The 22,152-nt window shown below is 40.1% G+C and overlaps 1 protein-coding gene across 3 annotated transcripts; it reads right to left on the bottom strand.

Annotated features, from left to right (window-relative positions):
- Window positions 1-5,361: 5,361 nt before the first annotated feature.
- Window positions 5,362-21,296, bottom strand: dbnlb (drebrin-like b). 3 transcript variants are annotated; one of them, XM_080432054.1, is made up of 15 exons: window positions 21,126-21,295; window positions 17,775-17,830; window positions 17,450-17,562; window positions 17,270-17,344; window positions 16,837-16,983; window positions 15,209-15,286; window positions 13,836-13,987; window positions 13,678-13,732; window positions 13,037-13,111; window positions 11,885-12,038; window positions 10,242-10,361; window positions 9,017-9,106; window positions 8,306-8,391; window positions 8,104-8,182; window positions 5,362-6,789 (listed from the first exon to the last, which is right to left on the bottom strand). In XM_080432054.1, the coding sequence occupies exons 1-15, from the start codon at window positions 21,206-21,208 to the stop codon at window positions 6,653-6,655; spliced, it is 1,500 nt and encodes a 499-aa protein (XP_080288180.1). In that variant the 5' UTR covers window positions 21,209-21,295; the 3' UTR covers window positions 5,362-6,652. The 3 variants fall into 3 exon arrangements, with proteins under 3 accessions (XP_080288180.1, XP_080288181.1, XP_080288182.1); XM_080432055.1 differs by having other exon boundaries at window positions 8,318-8,391; XM_080432056.1 differs by lacking the exon at window positions 10,242-10,361 and having other exon boundaries at window positions 21,126-21,296.
- Between the last annotated feature and the right edge of the window lie 856 nt (window positions 21,297-22,152).

Below are 22,152 nucleotides of genomic sequence, written 5' to 3'. Positions count from 1 at the left end.
CATAAAGTGCTCTGTGCTCAAAGTGAAAGGTGCAAAATATGTATATTTAATATATTTTAGAATGTAAAATACTAGGCCAGCGCCCGTTGGGAAGGCAGTACCCATTGTAGTACCCTGATGTCATCAATATGATGTCAGTACTCATGGCCTGGATTCCATATTTGGGCATGACGCACATGAACTCCACATAAACTCCACATATATGGGCATAATAGGCACACGGGCTGACAGATACAGAAATCTCTACGGGCATAAAAAGGTACACTGACGAACAGATTCTGACAACGGGTACAACGGGTATTGCATAATATTGTTCCCGACTTGCATCGTTCCCGTGGCCCCCGTGGCCCCCGAGTATGATATAAAGAACTAGGCCAGTGCCCTTCGGGTATCTGCCTAGTTCTTCACATCCTCGGTCCTAGAGAAAGTGCTATTCTTAATTACTACTCCCAGTCTGTGGACACTCAATCACTCATAAATGCTATTAGCCTACTTACTGTTAGGGAGTTTCTATAGGCCTACTCAGACCCATAGAGAGAGGGAGTTCCGTCATGCTTTGCTCTCTCCGCAAAGCGGGCCGCTATGGGCTCAAGTTCCAAACATTGGAACTTCCTCATTGAGATAGACAGAGCATTTCCGCATTCCATTAGTCTTACAATGGGAGTCTATGCTAGCGTCGTCACTCTCCTACTACTGTAGATCACGCCGGGCCTGCTATGCGGTGATTTGCCAGATTCATATTGTGCATTGTGTGTATGTATTTGTGTAAACACATACACACATGTTTGTTGGTCAATAGACTAGAGACTGCAGTAGTAACTAGAATTGCGTCATCACTATCTGCTTGAAATGCTATATCAAGATTCATGCAACATGATGACAAATATGATATCTAGGGTCACAATGACCAGCCACCGGACACTGTGCGTCTAAAGGGCTATGATTCAAATAGAGATGAGAGGACAGACTGGACATATTAGGACTGCAACAACATGAATTCTGATGATGGAGGCAGGAGGCTCATATTGAAACACCTTGTGAGTGGTAGGTAAGAATAGATTGATTCTGTCTGCCTGATAGGGAATGATAAGAGGGTATATAAGCACCCAGGAACGACATGGGAGCTGCCCGCTTCCGCCGCTTGCTTGTGCGTGTGCTAGATAAGACCTAGAATGTTGTAAAGCGTACTTCATGCTGAATAAATAGTGAACATGTGGACTGGTCTGTCATCCTTGCTTGGGGTACCTTGCTCCTCAAGAGACTCCACCACATTACTAATGTATAACTTACTATATCCTAGTAAATGGTAAATGGTGCATTTATATAGCGCTTTTATCCAAAGCGCTTCACATGGATTGTGCATTACATTCACCCATTCACACACACATTCATACACCGATGGCGGAGGAACCATGCAAGGCACCAACCTGCTCATCGGGAGCAATTAGGGGTTCAGCGTCTTGCTCAAGGACACTTCGAGTAACTCTTCTGGGGGAGCCCGGGATCGAACTGGAAACCTCACAGCTTCCATCCGTCCTCGCTACCGGCCACTCTACCCCTGAGCCATTGCCGCCTTAGATCTGTATTATGACTTTGAATCTTTAGTGCTATCTACATGTATGCAGTACAGTATATTGGTGCGGATTGCAGAGTCTGCCACACCAACATTTCACTGCTCATACAAGTATGAGTTTTGCCTGAAGCGCCAAGGCTCCAAAAACAGTCCAGAGATGCAATTTGTTGTTTTTTATTTTGCCCAACTCCTCCACCGAACTCCAGTGCAAAAATATAGAAAATAATACTGGCCAAAAATAGAGAAATGAGACAATAGAATAAACACTTAAGGCAAACACCAATGAACAAAACTCAAACAGTTAAAATAACTCTCTTCAGGCCTAACCTTGATCACACAAGGCCCTGTAGCTCTCCCTCAGGGATGTTACCTGTGTTCCTGACAACATTGACCTGTCTGAGACTTTAAATAGGGAGTGGATCCTACCACAGGACACAGAACCAGTTAGCAACAATTCTTCCATAATGCTTCTGTAACTTCCCCATTGCATAAAAGTTACCTAAACATTCCTAAAACATTCCAAGTACAACTTGAGGTGAAAACTCAATGACAATTTAAATAAACACATTACTCCAAGCATAGGCAACACCCCTCTACTTCACAGCACTTGGCCCCTTCCTAATCAAGGGAATAGAGACAACTAGCAAACAATCAGTGAATATTTACAGTTTCAAAACACAAGTTTAAAACTATTGCAGTCCTTACATGTTATAGAAAGCAGTCAGATCATATGTATATGTGTATATAGGGCACGGGCTGCCCCGTGACAATGAGTGTGTGACAAATAAAGTCTTTCAATCTTTGAATCTTAGTATTGTGGGCTAGAATTTGCCTCTGTATCAGTATTGTGCCATCCCTCTTCTCTAATCTCACTTTCACATCTCTCTTGCAGATTTTGACTGGATGTCTAAAAAACATTTCAGCTACAGTAGACCTACATTAACATAAAGTCCTACATTAAAATGGCAACAAATGTAACACTATTAACTAATGCAACACTGTTGAACTTTGTTGTTTACAATGTTAAATCTAATTTGTGCTGTCGCTCAACACTTGATCCAAGTTTGCTTGACTTGTTTATGATCTCAGTGAAATGGGGATGCCCTATTTTTCCACCTGTTGCGGATAGAGTGTGACATTTCAATTTGATCAACATTTAAATGTCAAAATATTATTCATATTCATTGTCCTGATGTCGGAGGGATTTTTTTTGTTGCTTGAGAGACCCAGGGCAAGTTTTTTGTGTGTGTGATTCAGAGTGCCAATTTTACAGAACACAATCAACAAGGCTCTTTCTGTAATTATTAGGGGTGTAATGATACATTTTAACAGCGATACAATACGCATCACGATACATGGTTGATGATACGATACATGGACGATATTGGTTCATTCATGGCGATACGATACGATTCAATGATTTAAAATCGATACAGTAACTACTTAGCAAAGAAATTAAATCTGTGTGAAACGTGTGGATAGTGCAGGTTTTTTAAGGGAAACATTTATTATTATGGATATAAATACTGTAAGTAAACACAGTGATTATTTGCATTGCAAAACGATTTGGAATCGATTATTTGTATTGCAAAACGATTCGATACAAAGTCAAACGATACGATATGTTGCTTTTTACATTTCGATATACTTCCGATTGTTGATTAAAATTGATGCATCGATGCAGTTATGTTACATCCCCAGTAATTATACTTTCTTTATATTTACTCCTAGATCCTATATTATTGAATTGACACAATTTACACCTTGGCAACACAGTTTGGCAATTGCATGACATCCTGATAGGCTGCCTATACTGCAAGTATTCAATGAAAAGTACAAACAATACAAATAAAAGACAACTGCTAACATTCACGTCACAGCTTCACTCTGACAGATACAATGCGATTTCCATTGAATTACGTCTACCTTTAATGATGTTTTTATGTCAAATGACAAGCTATTGGAAATTTCACTTGCACTACTTTCATTTCACGATACAATCACTTGAACTCATTAAAACCGGGAAAGCTTACTGTGTCATTTTAGATCTTACCCACTTTAACCAATATTTTATACTTTGGCTATTCAAAAATAGCAGATCTACAAGCTCATAGCACGTCACTTCGTGCCGCACTATGAGCTTGTAGATCTGCTATTTTTGAAATGTGTGCAAATCTTTGAATATATATATATATATCTATATATAGATATATATATATATTAAAATTAACATTTTAACTAAAATCTTTGATTCTGGGGATCCCTGGAACAAAATATTTTTAGATGGGGATCGGTGGCCAAATACATATAATTTTGGGGGTCCTTGACATGAACAAGTTTGAGCACCACTGATATAGCAACATAAGTTTTTCAGAAAACTGTTAGGATTTAGAAGACATTTGTAGAATCGGTCTCAGGTCATACAGGGTTAATGACAGTTTTATGTCAAATTACAACAAGCTATTGGAAATTTCACTTGCACTACTTTCATTTCACGATACAATCACTCTAAGAAGTGTTTCCTACACTGTGGTGTGGGTAAGAGAGCTCTTTTGAGACGTCTGTCTCTCACATACTGTAACAGCATGTGGTCAGAACGTCCTGAGTGGCTGAGAAAAAAAAGAAAACCGTCTGAGAAAATCCCCTGCTATTCATTTGAGCCTTTCACTGATACAGACATAGAGCTTATGTGATGAGGACAGCACAACGTATAAGTTTGAGAAGAAGTGAGACAACGGCTGTGATTCCAATCAGTAATGTCTTCAGGTTTGAGTCAGTGGTGTCCTAGGAAAATAATCATAACAGTTCCTTTCATACAGTTCTCACACACACGACATGCTGTTATTAAAAAACAGCATAAACATGCTGCTTTTAAAGTTTGGCAGTATGGCAATATAATTATATTATGTATACTTTGCCTCCTAATATTGAAGAAAAATGCAGGATTTTGAAACCTAAGCAGTCAAACAAATTCAACATCTGTGTACTTGTATTCTAGTTATGCAGTGAATTATCCAGAGGTAGAACATAAAAAATAGAAGCTTTACAGATTTTGTTCTAGAAGTCAGAACAATGGGGCAACCTGATAGCGGAGTGGTACCACATGGGCTGTATGATGCCTGACAGTTAGAATCTGGTTTGATTACCGGCCAGCTGGTGATTGTCACTACCATACTCTTTCTCTGTTTCCTGTCTCTCCACTGTGACTATCAAATAAAGGCAAAAAAAGCCCCCTCAAATATCTAAAACACTAAAATAAATTTGTGGTGAAAACAAGCTAAACGGAAGTTAACTTCTAATAAGTTCCTTGATCACTGTTATCTGTAATCTAGCTATGGCTCATCGTGTTACATTTAAAGTTTCCAGAGCCCAGATTCAGCTTGCTTTTCCCTTGCTGTCAAATGTCATGTATTGCTTTCTATGAAGTATATGTATAAAAAGTAAGTATAATTATACAAGTATAATTGGGACAATAACCTCTTTGGGCACTCAGCACTTTATTTGAAATACTGTAGGGTTAGAGGTTGTCTTGATGGATGTGGGAAAAGTAAAAACAGTTCTTGTGTGAAAGTGAAACCTGTGAAATAGAGGTGAAATCCCCAGTCGTTGCCTTTATGGTCCAATTCCAGTAAACGAATCTTAGAGCAAATATTGATCAAGTTATGTACAAGTGTAAGTTACAGTTAATTTGTTGAAAGTCCCTCAAATCACCCAGTTTCGTACAAGCTCTTGCAAATTCACACACTTAACACGCAACAAATGCTATGCATAAGGCCTTGAGAAAGATGTCACAAAACAACTTTTATTTTTATTATGAAGAATGTCTCTCTGCATTACAATATACTCTGAAAAACAAAAACGGAATAATATAAGTACATGCCCTTTTTTTATTCACAATTCATTTTCCTTTCATCAAGGGAGCACAACGCTTCAGATGACAATGATTTGGATATATGTTTGGAATAAAACACTCAACTTGCATAATTGTTTTAAAATTATTTATCGAATATTATAGACAGATTAATGGTGAGAAAATGTCTTTCGGAGGATATTGCCCCATTCAATTAGACCTACTCCTTTTTGGTAATTTGTCATATTCGATTAGTGCTCTTTGTATCCTCTTCATTTGGGCCAATGGCAAACATGGCACGTCAAGAACGAGGAAATAAGTTATGAGCAGAATTATGCTGAAAGTATTACTCTTTTTCAACTAGTCCCTGAAAAGTTGAAATATTTTCACACTGAAGAGAGAAAGGAGGTGATATGGGTGCATGGAAACAACCGTTGTACAATGAAAAGCTCATTTCACTCATGAAGCACTGAAGTCTGCCACCCACAGCACAGCAAATGCAACTGCTTTGAAATATTTGATTCCAATACTAAACTGTTGCCGTTTGAAATTCACACAGGATTTTAGTTCAACCAAAATAAATTTCACAAAATAATTTCCACAAAAATAGTAAAAAAAAAAAGAGGAAAAAAATCAGTCTTGTAAATAAAGGCAAAGATTAAACAGTAGCCGGTACCATCGTGTAGGATTTTTCTTTTCCTGAAATGTACAGGAACAACAACTACAAATAAGAATAAAGATATACCTGAAAATCAAACTGAATTCACTCATTTAAGGAATGTGAAGTGCCATCAATGCTCACAATGGAATTTATGATTATACCATTAATAACAAAAAGGCTTGACATTTTACCGCATCACATTTATAGATAAAGGTATTTTTTAGGGATAGGTGTGTGTGGAGGGGGAGGGGTGTAGGCCAGCCTATTGGTCTTTCACAAATCCCTAAACTATCCAATTATAAGGTTTACAACATCAACAACAATGCTAATTGCTTTCCTTTAACAGGAATAGAGTTTAGGTATTTTTTTTTATATCATCTATGTGGCCCCATGATTACCAATCATTCACTCATTGGTCCATGATATGGAGAGGCTTCGACCGGCTCACTAGGGTGACACGGTCTGGTTTGGCTGTGTGTTGGTCCTGCTGCTATAAAGGTCCTCTAGGCTAGGCTAGGGCTGCCAGTGCTCTGGTCTAGTGAGTGCACTGAACCGGACTGAGCTTTTTTTAGACAAGCTCTACATAATTGGCCGGGAACATTCCAAAACCGCCGCCCGGGCCGTAGCCTCGCCACCAACCCTCGTCGATCATCTCGATGCCACTTATGATGTCGTCGGGATCGAATGAGATCTCAGTGTCATCAGCTGAAAAGACACAAAATAGGAAAGGGATGAATTTCTCTGCAATATCACCCCCCCCTTCCTCTTTCATATTTGATTATTGGTTGTTTATTATTACGGTATATATATAGACATTGTCATCATCATCAGTAATAAACTATTTTAAGTTTAATACATTAATATAAAAAAAAAACATGTACAAAAAAAACAATGTCACAGTATTTTTTTTAAACTAATAGAATACACATATCACTTGGTTGAGGTGCTGGGTTGGAAAATTCTGTGAAGAAAAAGAATACACCTGCACACTCATCTGCTCCAATGTAATTTAATGACTCATTAAATTACATTGGAGCAGATGAGTGTGCAGGTGTATTCCTTTTCTTCAAGGCATTTATTAAAACCATGAGTTTTCATTGTGAGAACGCTAAATAGAGACTTAAAGTATACCATGTTAGTTTCACTGATCCATGCCGTAACATAATCCGATTAATTGATCATAACATGCTCTGAAATTGCACACAGCCCACCCATCTGACCTCTTAACACGGCCACCGATAGGCTGCCGTGTTAAGCGGTCAGATGGGTGAATTTTCGAGCAGGCCCTGATTCAGAAAGGGTTGAGAACCACTGATCTAGATCAACTGATCAACTTCCTACGTTTACAGCATCCCATGCTTCAAAGCTATCCATACTGCCAAGAGTACCAATCCGAACGTTAGTAAATGAGATTCCACAATCACTGTGCTTGTAGATCGGCTATTTCCGATATACGTTGTCCCACTACTAGTATATAGGGCTTAAAGTGGAATTTTGGACCACGGTTTTCTTACCTTTTCTATGATGTTATGATATCTTGGATGAATGGTACAGTAGAAAAATTTCATAACTCCATCCCGGGTCCACCACAGCTAAAAACGTACGCCAGCCGTACTCCAAACGTACGGCCTTGCGTTAGATTGCGTATTTTAATCCTGTCCTGACGTTCATAGTGACAGAACACTATGCAACCGGGAAAAAGTCTCGCTAGACGAGATTTAGCGAGACTTTTTTGCATAGTGTTCTGTCACTATGAACGTGAGATCTCACCCCAAAAAAAGGGGGGAAAAGCTATTAAAATACACGATCTAACGCAAGTCCTATTGGCACACGTTTTAAACTGGAGCGGGATGGAGTTATGAAATTTTACATCCTAAGATATCATAACATCATAGAAAAAAGGTAAGAAAACCGTGGTCCAAAATTCCCCTTTAAATGGTTAGCATCATCTGTCCATTTGCAGAGTCAGTGTCAAACATTGGTTTTCAGCACAAGCGGTGATTGGAACAGAAGACATACCAGCCTGGTAGTCATACAGGGCTCTGGCACAGATGCCTCTATCTGCAGGCACGTCATCGGTGTTATTCTCCTCCTCCATCTGGGAAAGGAAGAGGCGAGGAAGGTTACCACTCATAAATAACAGGCATTGAAAGAAAACAGCCTTTGCATTAACTGTGCTGCAAACCCATCATTAAATGATGTCAAACTGTGTGCCACGTACTGAGGTAATCACCTGAGGTGGCTCTTCATAGATGGGTGCCTCCGGGACCGGAGATTTGGTAGGTGGTGGCGGCTCCTCTCGAACAACTGTAACAAATAACAGACATTGTTGGTTCAATTATTTAAAACTAAGCATTGGTCTTATTCTACCAGCAGGTGGCAGCAGCTGATCCTGAAAGCAGAAGACCTCCGGTTGAGAGGGAAAGGCGGGTATGTATGGTCATGGTGAAAATAAAGATGGATCCATCATCCACTGATGGGAGATCTGATGTGTATGTATAGTGTGTGTACAGACAGAGACTATTGTGTGTGTGTGTGTGTGTGTGTGTGTGTGAGAGAGTTTAGGGGTGCAATAGTTAAACAAACCAATTGATTTAATCGATGATTTAAAAAAGAATGTCAGTTTGCCTATTTTTCTTTCCCTTTTTTTTCTTTGGTGAAAACAGCAGATCTACAAGCTTACAAACTATCGTGACGTGAGCTTGTTGATTGTCTATTTTCACTATCTAGTTTGAAATTGTTGCACGATAGTGACTTGTTGATTTAGTCAATTATAAAGAAATCTATTCAATATATGAAAAATAAAACGTTAAAAGCTGCTTCTCGATTAATTGTTAAATAAACTACAGTTGCAGTCTCAGAGTGTGTGTGTGTGTGTGTGTGTGTGTGTGTGTGTGTGTGTGTGTGTTGGTTTGAGTGAAATGGGTCCCACCTTGTGGCGGCTCTTGGGGAATGGGAATGGGAATGGGTTCCTGAACTTCCTGTTCATCATCAAACAGCTCATCATCATCCACATCAGGCTCTTATCACCGCAAACACAAACACAGACGCACAACGTGCACACGACCAAACACACACAACCAACAGCATGCATGAAGTTCAACCAAATACACAAACATATGGGACATTCCTGGGATTTTTTTTCTTTTCTCTCGTCTGTGCAGGAAAGCCTTCTCTGGAAGCCAGGCACAAATAGTTTTTTGCAGGATGGACAGAACGCGGACAGGACGGATGATGCTTGAAGCTTAACCATTTAAACCCCCCATATGGTTGAGCGGAGTCCCTCAGGGCTCTAGACTAGTGTATTTTCTGTTTTCTGTTATTGTGGCTGATGCCATTTTCTGCGAAAGCTTTCCGGCCAATTTCGGATGCTGGGGTTTAAGTGGTTAAAAATTAATGAATGAGGATGACGTTACAAAAAAAAACTACAGAGAAATGAAGCACAGATCTGTGTGTGTGTGTTTATTCTTTATGCACAACGTGTATGTATTTATTTATGCACTTGCATGCATAAATAATATGCATGCGTGTATTCTTGGCGTACATATATTTATGTACACATATCTAAGCGTATGTGTGTATTATTTGTGCATGATATGTATTTACATGCACTGTGAGTGAGAGTGTGTGTGTGAGGCCCCGTATAGACGGAAACAGTCTCTAGAGAAAAAGGCAAAATAAAAATATCAGATAAGCCTTCCGTTTAGACGGCAACAGCATTTTTAGGAGTTCAAAAGGCGAAAAGGTGAAACCCCCTTCCAGAGTGGAAATCTTTGAAAACGCTCCGCCTCGTGTCTCCATGTAAACAGGGGGAAACCGAAAAAAAAACGGCTCACGCCGCGTAATGCCATTACATTGGTGTAAACAAAGAGCTGTGATAGGTAGTAGAACGGGAGTGGTTCTATACATGTGTGACTGGTCTATATGGCAGTGCGTCTCACTGCCACCTAGCCACCTGGCAGGCACACTACAGATTTTACAATCTCAGTTGCGTGTCCGTGTGAACGCAGAATAAAAAGTGAGAACGCAACAGCACTTTGTCGTTTTCTGTTCTGGTCGTTACCGTGTAAACGTGGCCTGAGTGTGTGTGTGTGTGTGTGTGTGTGTGTGTGTGTGTGTGTGTGTGTGTGTGTGTGTGTGTGTGTGTGAGCTCACACCTGTGGCAGGAACAGGAGAGATGGAGACTACTGGCACAGGAGAGGGTTGGCGCAGGGGTGATTCGGCTCGCTCAGACTCACAAGCTTGCTTAGAAGAGAGAAAAGGGCTTTGCAGGCGCCCTGAGAGAGAGACACGCATCATGGAACAAAGAGAAACAAAAAAAAAAAAAACAGAAGGTTTGCAGACAAGTTGTCCAGAGAAGCAGAAACTAGGGCTGTCACGATTATGACATTTTACTTGACGGTTAATTGTCGCTCCAATGATGGCGATTAACGATTTAATTGTGTTTTATTTGGCATTGAACATATGAATAAGCCTTTTAGGCTTTGAAGGCAGAAATTGCACAGGGCAGAAATGACAAATAACTTAAATATACAAAGAAATTAATGACATATTTAACTCATTCAGTGCCACTGGACGTCTAAGACGTCCGTTGATATAAGCCCTGAGTGCCACTGGACGTCAATTAAAACACACACACACACACACACACACACACACACACACACACACACACACACACACACACACACACACACACACACACACACACACACACACACACACACACACACACACACACACACACACACACACACACACACACACACACACACACACACACACACACACACACACACACACACACACTTTAATGTTCAGAACCCAAGATATGATGATTTTAAGATTTGCTGCACCATTCACTCTTTGTTTAACTTCTTACTGAAAAAGGCTGTATCTCGGCTCCTAAGCACTTTTTTTTTTACAATGAATTTTGGCTGTGGCACTCAGAGCCAAAATTCCATAAATAAGCTGGGCACTGAATGAGTTAATCGTTTTACACTTTTTTTTCAAATAAAAAAATTGCATTATATGCAAAACATACTTGCGATTATCTCAAGTAATTGCGATTAGGCAATCATGTAATAATTGTGACAGGCCTAGCAGAAACATACAATGGCTTGAGGTTTGGATGAGTTAAGAGTCAACTATGACTACGGCTAGACAGTCTGATGGAAAAGTTGAAGCTCTGCAGAAAGGGCAGCGTTATAAGAGACAACCATCTCCTCTAGCGTGTTCTGACACGGCTGGGACGACGGCTGGGACGACCGCTTGACAGGCCACACCCTCTCTCCCCATACCTGAGCGCTGGGGGTTTAGACCCAAACACTGTGTCGGGGACCCATGTTTGGGTCGCGTACCCATTTTTAAGTAAATATCCCTTTGTTTACTACAAACTGAATTGTATTTCAAAATATTTCTAAAAAGAAAATAATCGAACATTTTCAGAAAGAAGAAAGACATTTCAAAACATTTTCAAGAGAATTTCATAAATAAAATAAAAAAATCTAAGAAATTCCATACATTTGATTTCCTTTTTTTTTAAAAGCAGTGAAAATAGCCGATCTACAAGATGCGACGCATTGTGAGATCGGCCATGTTGCCGATGTGTAGATCGTCTATTTTCCCTAAGTTTGGGTCCTGGTGAGACATCAAATGTCTCTTTTGGGTCTCCAGCTAAAACAGTTTGGGAACCACTGGTTTACACAGCCTTGTGGTAATGCTAGAAAAGCTGTGTTTTGCCATCTTAGCATTAGCCCAGCTATACAGACAGGGCAGTGTGTGTGCACTGGGGTCCTACCTGGCTGGGGGCTTACGGGGGCGGGGGCAGCAGCAACAGCAGCAGCAGGAGCAGAAGCAGGGGCCTCTGAGTCACTAGGAGTCATGCCCCGCTCCCTCTGTTTGAACATCTCTCTGGGGTTCATGGAACGCTGAGAGATGAGAGAGGCCGCCTCCTGAAACCAAACAGGGATGTGAGAGTTAATAATAAGCACACTAGACAGCGGTGGGCTATGAGTGGTGTGTGATGCTCTTTACTGGAGTCACGAGCACTTTCCCCCAGAGATGAACAAAATGTTCATAAAATGCTCTAACCATGCATTCTCTGTAATGGCTGTAGACCAGAGGAAAAGAGCATGGAGTAACTGAATAGACAGATAAAGAGTTGTTGTTTTGCAGTGGTACTCAGATATTTTACTTAAGTAAAAGCAGCAATACCGCAATATAAAAATACTCCGTTACAAGTAAAAGGCCTGTGTTCAAAATGTTACTTGGGTAAAAGTACAAAAGTATTGGCATCAAAATATACTTAAAGTACCAAAAGTAAAAGTACTAATGTTTGAAAATAAAAGATCTACAAGCTCACAACGCGTCGCGATGCGACACGTTGTGAGCTTGTAGATCGGCTATTTTCAAATAGCCCATGTATAAAATAGGGCTAAAGTGGTTAATGTATGTCTTATAATATAGTAATGTATATCTGCAAAGTAACTAGTAACTAAAGTTTTCAAATTGTAGTGGAGTAGAAGTAAAAGTATTGCAAATTGGAAATAACAAGTAACAATTTGTTTTACTTCCGTGTGTGTGTGTGTGTGTGTGTGTGTGTGTGTCCGTGTGTCCGTCTGTTGAAAAATTAGATATGATGAGTGATGTTGTTCTCGAGTTTAAATAAGCAAGTGAAACTTCAGTGAGAGAGAGTTTAAATTAGGCACAGTTCTGTTGACTGTGTCAGAATTAAAGGCCCAATCAGAGATACAGACGTAAACAGAGATATGATTTTTATACAGAATAACTCTCTATGGGAATGACTCGGCTCTTGATAAAGTTATAAATTGTATTTGCTATCTGTAAGACTTGTATGTGAAGGTAGCACTAATTGATACGATTAAAGACATCCTGCATTGGGCCTTTAACATAAACCAGAGGAGACCCGTTTCCAGGCAGGGGGACTCACGTTGGCCTTCTCCACAGATTCACCTCGCTTGACTCCTCTCTTCTGGGCTGCCTGGTACTCCTTCTCCTGCACCTCCTGATGATGTTAATGGTTTAATGATCACACTGACGTCACACTGCTGACATTAGCTCCCTTCTAGACCACGTTGGCATGCTACTGAAACATCCATCTATCAGCATCACTGTTCAAAGTGAGCGTCAAAGTAAATTGAACCATATGATTAACCTCTTTAAGTAATTCATGACCCCTGATCACCTTTCGACACATTACACCTCTTACATTACTGTTATTACAAAGTAACATTGTTATTTACATATTCCTCATCTTCGCCGTCTCGAAAACCCTCTAAAATGACAGAAATTATCTTTTCTATCATGGCTAAATGTTAGTTTGCCATCTTGGCACTCTGAGTCTGGATTTCCATTTGTAAATGACAAAATAAGTCTACGCTCTGATTCCACAGTAGAGTCTGTGGAATCAATGGATTCAGGAATGCACCCTAGATCTTTTCATATGGGCATCAGCCCAGTGTGTAGTTAGTCTAGCTGAGTAGAGCTGAAGCTAGTCTGAACAAACGTCGACTCACAGTCACACACACAAGATAGCGGGGCAATACTGCAAGTCACAACGAGACAACTCACCCATTGTTGCTTCTCCTGGTCTCTGTTTTCAGCTTCCTGTTGCTTCTGGTACTTCCTGTCAAACAAATGGCCATTTAGGAGGCTGAACGCTTTGCTGAATGGGAACTGCTACTGCTAAGTGATACTGCACTTTGCAGGTCAAGCAATGGGACACCTACTTCTGTTGGTCAATTTGAGAGGCGATGTCCTTTTCCCTTTTGTCTCTCTGCACCGACTCCTTGGCATCGTTATCCTTCCGCTCCTTCTCAAGATATTGGCGGTCCACATCCGTCTTACTACGCTCTTCCTGTCGCCTCTTCTCCTCGTCTTTCTAAAAAAAAGGCAAGAACAGTGCGACTGGTTGATTCGTTTTTTTTTGTTGTACTGTTAAAAAGTAAAGAAACCGCACACAATCTCACATGATACCGTATTTTATTAGGAGCAAACAGTGGTGTAAAGTAACTGAGTACATTTACTCAAGTACTGTACTAATTTTGAGGTATTTTTACTTTACTGGAGTATTTCCAATTGTCAGTACTTTTACTTCTACTCCACTACATCTCAGAGGCAAATATTGTACTTTTATTCCACTACAATTATTTGAAAACTTTAGTTACTAGTTACTTTGTACATTTAGATTATTATTATAGAACACACAGTAACCACTTCAGCCCTATACACATTTCGTCGGCCATTTGAAAATAGCCGATCTACAAGCTCACAATGAGTCACAGTGAGCTTGTAGATCTGCTATTTTCAAAAGATCTTTATACATTTGAAAACTTGAAATGGGACATTCTGCATAATGAGTACTTTTACTTTTGGTACTTTAAGTACATTTTGATACCAATACTTTTGTAATTTTACTCAAGTAAATTATATTGCAGTATTGATACTTTTACTTAAGTAAAACATTTGAATACTTTTTCCACCACTGGAAGCTAAATGTAATGAGGCTTTGGGCTATAGGGGTCTTTGTCAGGTCTGACCCATTTGCATACTTTTACCCCTTGAAGTTGTTTCAGCCCAGCACCATTTTAGATGTGTGTGACTGACTACTAGACTTCTATTTCGGAAAACGCTAATTTAGATTATATTACAAGACAAGATTTTGAAGGGAAACCCCCAAAAAACAAACAAAACAAAATATCCAGGATCCAAGGCAAGTTTCTGACATTTTCTGTGTATTTATTTGGTTGCGCTTGGCAAAAACGACATAAGTCACGGGACAATGTTGCAATGATTTGTTTATTTTGTGCTTTTTATGATTGGCTGTTTACCACTGTGGTAAGGTTGTTAGCATAAGAACGTCAGTCCCTGTGATTTGCTTAGAGAATGTGTGTGGGTGGGGGTTCTAAGATTTATAATACTATATGTAATAATGGTTCAAAAATGCAAGCCCTTGTGCAACATTTGCAGGGAACTCATTATTTTCCAATCACAAATTTCAGGAGGAAGAGGATTGAGATATCATTCATGTACCCTTTCCTCACTGTGCTTAATCTGAAACTGAAGTTTTCATAAACTGAAAATGTCAAGTACATTGACGTACCTCTGTCTGTGCCCAGAAGTTGTCTTTGTTGGTCCTTTTGATTTCTGACATGGCATTGGTCTTCTGGTACACTGACCCCTGTTAAGAAAAGAAAGGTGATTGCAACTGGCTAGTCTTACAACAGCCAGACTATCTCTTCAAACGCTACAGAGTCTGTGTAACACTGCCAGGTAAAACTTGAGAATAGGAAGTCGTCATCTGCACTTCAGACCACAAGGATATTTGACCAATCACAGCGCAGTGTTCATGCAAATGTATTTTAAAACATATCTTTTTAAATATCTTTTGGAATTTCAATTTCTGCTAGGTAGGCTTTGACTAATTTGGTTTCAAATAGGAGTTATTTATATGCAGAGGTGAATCGGAAGTGGGGAAACTAATTTTCAGAGCTTCCAAAGTACAGACCGTTAGGCAGAAGCAGGGACCCGGGCACATCTGTCTTGGGAGACTAACTACAACATAATCAATAAGTTCACCTGCACGTAGCTAAATATTTTACAGTGTACTTCAAAAAGCAATTAGGCATAAAAGCATAAGCAATACCTTGCAACTAAAAATATATGTGAACTTTTTCAAATGACAGGGTGAGGAAAATTCTGTAAAAACGTACATGTTTGTGCCAGAGAATATGACAAACATCAGATGTGTTCTATAACCGACACGACCAGAAGGCTCAATGTGCTGAGATAACGGTCTGATTTTGTGTCTCTTGCCCCAGACCAGCACAATCCTCATGACTGACACACTAAGCCACTGAATTCTAGCCGAGTTACATCATTGTAAACACCACACCCTGTTTGGTGACAGAACTTCCTACATACCGAGCTAGGCTAATCAAAATCAAAATAAAAATCAAATCGTACTCAAATCTTACCGACTAATTCTCAACAAATCACATTCCTGCCGTAGGATCATGCCAGTCATCTTGGCTGCTGCAGTGAATACTACATCTATATGACAATAGGCTTTAACCCATTAAGACCGGGAACGCATCTGTGTCACTTTAGATTTCTTTGGCTATTTTTTGAAAAAGAAATCATGAAATGATGTGTGCAAATCTTTGAATATATACTGTATTTACATTTTTAACTCAAATCTTTGCTTCTGGGGGGTCCCTGTAGCAAAATATTTTGAGATGGGGGGGGTCCGCGGACAAATGCATATCATGTTGGGTGCTCCTTGAATATCAGAACCACTTATGTTAGCAACATACGTTTTTTTTAATAAAAAAAACCCTGTTTTTTTCAGCAAAGATTTGAGTTAAAAATGTTCGCTTTAAAAAACATACATATTCAAAGATTTGCACAAATATTCACGATTTTTCAACACAAAAAAAAATGCCCAAGTATAAGATAATGGTTAAAGTGGTTAAAATCTAAAATAACAGATAATTTTCCGGTCTTAATGGGTTAATGAGATGAAAGTTCAAATCAATGTAGCTTGCAATCATATAATAATTTTGAAATCAGGCTCTCAAGACTTGGACTTCAACTCTTAACACTTAACACTGACCTCAAAAGGCCTCGATAATAGGATCTCCGATGGAAGATTAGACGGCTGGAGGGTAAAGAGAGGAAGGAGTGAGTGTGTGTGTGCGGTGCGCTGTGTGTGTGTGTGTGGATGCATACCACAGGACCCTGAGGACCAGTGTCTTTGAAGCGGTTAGATTCTTTGTGGAAGCTATAGTTTGCTCCTGATGCCTTGGCCACCTTATCCATAATGACTTCAGGCTCCACGTCCTCCTCTGCCCTGGCGTTTATTGTGACATGGGCCCCCTGGAAATAATAAAGCAGGCATTTTAGCTGTCAAATCACTGTTCCTCTAATGCTCAGACAAGCAAACAAAGGAATGCGGGCCAATTTTATCGCCATTATCTTGGTTATGGCAGGCACCGCCCAATTGCCTGGTCGTGCTGGCATGATATAAATCACAATCCGACGCGGCTGCTGTGTTAATCCAACAAAGCTAACATTAACATGAGAAGACTGTGTGGCCAAAAAGGCAGATGAACTCCCAATATTCAAACAAGACTGTAACATGAACAACATACAGTACAATCACCTTGAGAAAATTGGCCATGGAGGTGACATGGCTGGCACACAGCCCTTTCCTGGCATCTTTCACTCCCTCTCCAGTCTGGAAAAAAAAAAGGAGAAATAAATAATTCTTCAACAGTTAATGGCCCACAACAAGGACGGCTCCAACAGAGGGGAGTGTAGGAGCTGACAATGAAAAACTAACCCAGTTGATGAGGACATATTTGCACAGGCCAGAGTTTGGATCCTTGACCAGACAGAAAGCATACATAATCTTCCCACTGTTCAACTCCTCCACCAACTCCTCCAGTCCCCCGTCTGAAACACAAACATTGTGTGGCAAAGTCAAGTGGTTTGTTGTGTAACTGAAGAACCTTCCAAATAATGGGCCAAGGAAGCCTAGGTCAACAAACCTACAGTGCATGCTGCTGCCTTATGCTGACAGTGCAGCACAGTAAGAAGAAAAAGAAAATAAATCATGACCAAACCAGTTTACGGCAAAAGGCTTGGTAACGATGAACAATACTCACCCCCCTTCTCTGCCAAGCGGATGTCATTACTGTTTCCCTCATAAGTGAACAGGGCCCTGTTGAGAAGAATGGCGGTAAGACACAGAGATGCCAAAATAAGCCCACGAAACACACATTCAGGCAAGACGGTAACCCATACACAAGATGATAGAAGTTGGAAACATGCTGTGAGGAAATATTTTAAACAGAAATGATCCATGTTTTAAAACATGTGCATGTTTAAAACAGCTGTCATTTCAAACTATCACCATCATTTTCCAACCATTCATTGAACTATACCAAAACATTTACTAGTGTTTTATTTATATATTTATATGACAGTAGTAGCTTAAATCAAATAAACCCTTGGAAGTTAAAATTGAAAATTGACTGAAGACTGCAACTTCAATTCCATATCGTCAAGCCAATACATGTTTGAATAACTATCCCTGTGCAGACCAGTCACCCCATTGGTTAGCTGGAAAATTCTAATGTGCTACAGCATAGAACCAGAAAACTCAAAAGCAGCAAATTATTCAGTGTGGAAAAACTATTTAAACAACGTCCTGTCCACAAAGTCTGCGGTCCCAGAGCTGACGAGAAGTGCAAGTAGGCTACGCTCTAGAAACAGGAAGTGTGGTTGGAGAAAATTATTTAACAGTTTCATCATCAAATCATGTAGAAAATAAGAGCGATACTATATTTAACTTTAACGTCAGTATAAATACCATTGCAATAAAGCACTGAAGCTATTTTCTTTTTGGCTTACAATTATGTGGGACAAAGGAAATTGTGGTCTTGAAGATACAATCCATACGTTTTGTCTCTCCCGAGAGACGTAATTGGAACAATCTCCTAATTAGTAAAAAATTAAAAATATGCCGATGCATCTAGCGTCCAATCCGGTGTGCAGTCGGCTTCAAATAGCTTTATTGACAATGTCAATCAGTAGGTGCCCTCCCTGACAACCACTGCAGATGTACCGTTTTATTATATTAACATACTCTATATAGATTAGGTTAAAATAAAATACATTGTATTCATTCATTATAATGTCCTAAATTGTAGCTTTAATTGCAACAATGAAAGAAAGACCATCATATTCCATTTCCCATGGAATGCTTCTAATCCACCATTCCCTGGCAGTGGATATTCCTCTAAATAGGAGATGCTGACGGGTACAATAATACACTGTGACTCAGACTCTACTGCAAAGATCTGACTTTTTGTTGCTGCAGAACATGTTTTTTTGGACACCATACTGTACCAAGTGTCATTATGCAACTCCTCTGACAGACCTTTCAATTATTAAAGGTGCTGTTTTACAATCACGACTTAAAAAATCAAACAGTCTTCTTTGGATTTGTGTCATTTTGGACATGAGTGGCAGACGGTACAATATAATTTAGAGTGGTTTTAACCCATTAAACCGGGAAAGCATCCGTGTAATTTTAGATGTTTGCGTTGGCTATTCAAAAATAGCAGACATACAAGCTCACAGCACGTCAATTCGTGCCTTGTACATCTGTCATTTTTAAACAGTTTTGAAAAATCTTTAAAGTGTGAGAACTACTGATTTAGAAGGCATTCGTTAAATCGGCCTCAGGTCTTAATGGGTTTTAAGGGCTTTATGCACGATTTTACTTTATTAGACAAAACAGCTTCATCATGGCCATCATCTTCCTCCCAGAATGAAGACGTGACTGGTGACTTGCTGACACTGAATCCCAATTAGTGCAGCAGCATCACATCTATGTGAGAGGCCTGTCAACAGGGTGGGAGAATTTGGTTCAATTTGTATACAGTCAGATTTACAGACTTTAAAGGGTCAATTTAGAACCCCCTCAAGGATATCTGAGAGTCCCTGGACCCCACTTCGAAAACCACTCATCTAAATCTGTTCAGTTCTAAAATATGTTTTACCGTAAAATGATAACAGTGGCTGGTGGTGATTCTGGGAAGGAACCAGCCACGAGAAGAAGACAAAAATGTCCATGTCAGCCAGAAATTCAGCTTCACCAGTAAGTGGATGTGGATTGTGGAACAATTACAACAGTGATTTTATGAGTGCATGTGGCTCCACTGAAATGCAAACCCCTAGACACACTGACACACACACACACACACACACACACATCTGCTCCATGAGATTAATTAATTCAGGTCATCTTTAAACACCATCATCATGGCCAACAGGTTTCATCCTGCTAGCCATTATGCAGAGATAGATCTCCCTCATTGCTTCCCCAGTTGTCAATCATGACTATACTTATTTGCACTCACCAGGAAGTAGGCTCCTAAAACAATGAGCTGTCTGTCTGTCCAATGTCTATATCTTGCAAATTTAATGATAGACACGCTTGACCAGAAGCAGATGAAGAGACAAAAGGCTTGCAGCAAGCTCTTTTCTAAAGCTCCTGCTGCTGTTGACTTGTTGGCTCAGATTACAGAAGAACTTGTATGGATGAATAAGTTAACTTCAGGCTATATTGTCCTCCTGTAAACCATCTAAATCTAATATAAACGTCAGTCTATGTATGTCTGAAAGAGGTTAATGTTAAGACATAATCCCACATACTTCCTGAATTAGCCCAACCTTAGATACTGATACATAACACAGTTATAACTGCAGGGTAGATATAGATCTCTTCACAGATAACCAAAAGTGCTCTGCCTACTGCTGATTCGCTGCTAGCCCTGAAACATGACTGTCATACCATGACAGTCATGGTGCCGAGTCCCCCTGGTCTAAAGTTGTGTTCTATTTTTTCACATTGCCATCTCTCACATAAACATAAACGTTCAGATTTCAAATATAAAGTGCTTACCACCGAGCCACGGATGTTACAAGGCGATGCGGACCGCGATGAGTACCCGTATCTCCCGTATTGTTCAATAAAAAGCATTTTAATCCCATCGCCGGCCATTTTCTTTTTTCTTTTTTTTTTCTTTTGTAATGTATCAGAGTGCAATACACCTCCCAACCATTAGTGTCGCATGGTTGAAAGTATCGGAGACAATTTGGAGAAAATGGCCGGCGATGGGATTAAAATGCTTTTTATTGAACAATACGGGAGATACGGGTACTCATCGCGGTCCGCATCGCCTTGTAACATCCGTGGCTCGGTGGTAAGCACTTTATATTTGAAATCTGAACGTTTATGTTTATGTGAGAGATGGCAATGTGAAAAAATCGAACACAACTTTAGACCAGGGGGACTCGGCACCATGACGCTTGTATACAAGCGTCATGTGAACCATGGCTAATTCGCTGCTATAGCCAACGATGTAGCTAACTGATCTAGCTAACCAGATAGGCATTTAATGGGAGGAGAAACATTAAAATGTGCATGTTTGTTTCTGCCATCTTACCAGTTGGTGTCGGACTTCTCGTCCACGACCTCTTTGTACGCAGCTGTCAGCGCAGGGCCATTTTTGCTGAGGTTAACTGCCATTGTTATGTTAGTTTACACAGTATTATAGCTAGCCAGCTAGCTATCCGGGATGCGCCCTTCCTCTGTGTGGACTCTGTGGGGGTGTGGCGACGGGCTGTGCTCTGCTCTGCTCTCTCTCTCTCTCTCTCCTCCTCCTAACCCTATGCTCGCTCTCTCCTCCCCATATAGACTTAGCTCCTCCCTCTCTGCTGACTTCAAAAGTTACAGTGTTGCCAGATTTAGTTAAATAAGCAACCAGGTCTATGAAAAGCGACTATGGGCCACATGAGCACTTGGCTATATTTGAAAATAGCCAATCTACAAGCTCACAACGAGCTTGTAGATCTGCTATTTTCCCCAAAAATCTGGGAGACATTTTGAAAAAAAAAAACATTTTTTCACAAATATCTGGTATGGGGGGTCCCTGCCTGGCATCAAATATTTTCAAGAGGGGGATCCGCAGACAAATACATATTAATTTGGGGGGGTCCTTGAAGTGAAAATGTTTGAGAACCTATAGACCATATTCACACGGCGGCCATATTGGAATTTAACATTGAAAGTGCCACCCCGTTGCCGTGGAAACGGGGTGGCACTTCATTGACTTAATAGGAACATGGCCGCCGTGTGAATATGGTCTATGGTGGAAGCAACCCCAAATAAGCAACTACACTTTAGAAACAAGCGCAAAAAAACACCGCTTATAATAAGCAGACCTGGCAACACTAGCTAAATCCCACAGCCTGGAGGGCCGCTCACACTGTGATTGGCTAGTTCGTTGTCAGGCGACCGCCAACGCAAGGAGGAGACAGAAGGAGACAAAATCTTGGGACAAATTGGTCCAAAAAAAACGAGTGAGTCACTGGTGACAGAAGCCAACGTCATAGTTTGTGTGATGTCACTGTGTATTTACTGCTTACTTAATATAGAGATATAGACCCTATTTACTCTTTGAGAAATTTCAA

The sequence above is a fragment of the Gymnoscopelus braueri genome (genome assembly GCF_963280865.1).
Source record: "Gymnoscopelus braueri genome assembly, chromosome: 7".
NCBI classification, from domain to species: domain Eukaryota; kingdom Metazoa; phylum Chordata; class Actinopteri; order Myctophiformes; family Myctophidae; genus Gymnoscopelus; species Gymnoscopelus braueri.
Note: the sequence above shows the minus strand (reverse complement) of the source record. Positions and strands in the feature narration are given on the sequence as shown.

Bases quoted from the DNA above. Each gene is read 5' to 3' on its own strand.
- dbnlb (XM_080432054.1), bottom strand. From the start codon at position 21,208: ATGGCAGTTAACCTCAGCAAAAATGGCCCTGCGCTGACAGCTGCGTAC. The intron at 17,563-17,774 runs GTGAGTATTGTT...TTTGTGTTTCAG, and splicing joins CCGCTTGGCAGAGAAGGGGG to ACGGGGGACTGGAGGAGTTG. The intron at 15,287-16,836 runs GTATGCATCCAC...TTTTCTTAACAG, and splicing joins CTGGTCCTCAGGGTCCTGTG to GGGTCAGTGTACCAGAAGAC.